The following is a 2,279-nucleotide window of genomic DNA, read 5'->3' as shown; positions in this document are numbered from 1 at the left end:
ACAGAGCTCTAAACATTGGTTCTTAAAAATTATTATTGATTTGTCCCTAAAAGATACAAAAAAATATATATATATATTTTCATTTATCATTTCATCACTGATAAACAGCTTTCTTCGCAATTGCTGAAATGTTGCTTATATTTTAAAAAAGTTCAAATAACAAAGACAATGCAATAAAATGTTTATTTAGCTATGATTTTGTTATTTTACTCGGTGTAAATTTATGAAAAATAACACGCATGCACGCAGTACACCAAACATATTATCATTAACACTTAACGGATTGGCTCCGTAGATTTTCGTGTTCTTTACGCGTTTAAAAATACTAAAAGCTTTAATAAATACGATTATAAAATGTTAAATTAATGTTATAAATTATTAAAATTCATTTAATATTTTAATTTCCTGAATTATTTAAGGAAACTAGATGCAAATACAACAGATTTGTCACGTGCGTTAACTGTTAAGGTATTTAAAAATGAAATAATTAAAATAGGTTTTTCATAATATTTATTTATTTTTCAACATAATATATATTTTTCATATCTCAGTCAGGCAGGGGTGCTAATGGCTATTTGTCGTTCAAATTAATGTATATTAAATGTTTGATAATTTGACTCATTTAAATCTAATGTAATATGCGTTTATGAAATACTTTGCAAAATAATATTATGAACTACTTTTTGGAATAGTTAGTTATGGACTCCTGTGACAGAGGTCTCTGTTATAGACTAGTTTTTTGTGTGATTCGGCTTTAAGTTGATACAACTTCATTGTTTTGATTTGCATGTTTGACTTTGACATACCGAACTGAATATGTAATGCTCAAAAATAACATTGTTTAACATTGACCTATTAATCATTTAATATACGTTTTGTACATGCGAACATAAATATTAAATATGAATAACTTAATTTATTACGATCAGAGTCCTTCTGGGCGTCATCAGAAAAATTATGATCATAATGTAGAAAACCAAGATTGCGATTTACATAGTAAATTTTATAAAGTTGTGAAATTCGTTGGTGTTTTATGTGCATTTACTATTGTCTCTTTAAAACTGTTTATACTCAATAGTAAGTTTAATATTGTGTTAAATTATACATTATTATATATTAAATGGGTGCAATTATTTTTAACGATATGTTACAAGTTTAACAAACTAAGATATCCTGATTTTTATATAAAATAGATACGTTATATATTTATATACAAAGATATAAGATATATATACATATATATATATATATATATATATATATATATATATATATGTGTGTGTGTAATTATTTATACATATATATATAATTACATCGAGTGTTTTTTAACGAAGATATTTTTTATAGGGCCATATATAGAAAGTAAATTATTTAGCAATAAGTTGGTGTTAACTGAATGGGTTGAAGATGGAACGTCCTACTTTACATACAGATGGACAAAAGAAACTGTAGGCGAGCCATACTTAATACCCTTTTCTGTGAGTGTCCTTGTGACTCTATTTACATGGGTTATAATTTATTTAGATAGTCGAACGCCTGGAGAAAATCCGCCATCACCTTTTGCTAAATCTAAGTACAGGTATTTTAAATTGCATTGATTTTTTTTTCAACTTAAATATTTTTATACCATTACAATTGTATATCTATTAGGAATAGATCTTCAACATTTCACATGGGATACATTATGGCATTATTAAGTGGTGTTGCCACCTTTGGTGCCATGCTGTTTGCAACTTCTTGAGTCAATATGATTTATTGAAAAACATAGTTTATAAATATTTAAGTGCATGTTTATTCAAGAACTAGAATCTCAAATCATTCTGAAACGCTTGATGCCTTAAAATAATGCTTTGCTGTTAATTTAGGTATTTATTTAGATATATGGAATGTATTACTTTAACGTGAGTACAAAAATAATTTTATTTTTACTATCATTTTATAGTATAGCTTATCTTATTTATAATTAAATTATTTATATATTTGTGTATCTGTGAATATAAGAACATTTTATCACTGGTGAAAATAATTAATATTTATTAACAATTAACTGTTAGCTAAAAAAATTTGAAGCCGATTTCTGGTAAAAAATAGTAATTGGATATTTGTACAATGGAATTCATGTATTTGTAGTATTTACATTGAAATAATTTAGTTTGAGATTTTAATAAAGAACATACAGTGAAACATTACTTACTTAATTTGTACCGGGAGAAAGTTCATTATGTGTGAAGTTTTTCCATATAAATGAATAAAAGTAAAATTAATTCGTTGTGTAGTTT

The 2,279-nt window shown here is 25.3% G+C and overlaps 1 protein-coding gene across 1 annotated transcript; it reads left to right on the top strand.

The window, feature by feature from the left end:
• The first annotated feature begins 818 nt into the window (after nt 1-818).
• LOC113368107 (ADP-ribosylation factor-like protein 6-interacting protein 6) lies at nt 819-1,824 on the top strand. The gene is made up of 3 exons (XM_026609669.1): nt 819-1,077; nt 1,348-1,579; nt 1,651-1,824. Exons 1-3 carry the CDS (start codon nt 903-905, stop codon nt 1,739-1,741), a joined length of 498 nt encoding a protein of 165 aa, XP_026465454.1. The 5' UTR covers nt 819-902; the 3' UTR covers nt 1,742-1,824.
• The last annotated feature ends 455 nt before the right edge of the window (nt 1,825-2,279 follow it).

The sequence above is a fragment of the Ctenocephalides felis genome, unplaced genomic scaffold (genome assembly GCF_003426905.1).
Source record: "Ctenocephalides felis isolate EL2017-DRISC unplaced genomic scaffold, ASM342690v1 CF-g0.4_SCAFFOLD_01170, whole genome shotgun sequence".
NCBI classification, from domain to species: domain Eukaryota; kingdom Metazoa; phylum Arthropoda; class Insecta; order Siphonaptera; family Pulicidae; genus Ctenocephalides; species Ctenocephalides felis.
Note: the sequence above shows the minus strand (reverse complement) of the source record. Positions and strands in the feature narration are given on the sequence as shown.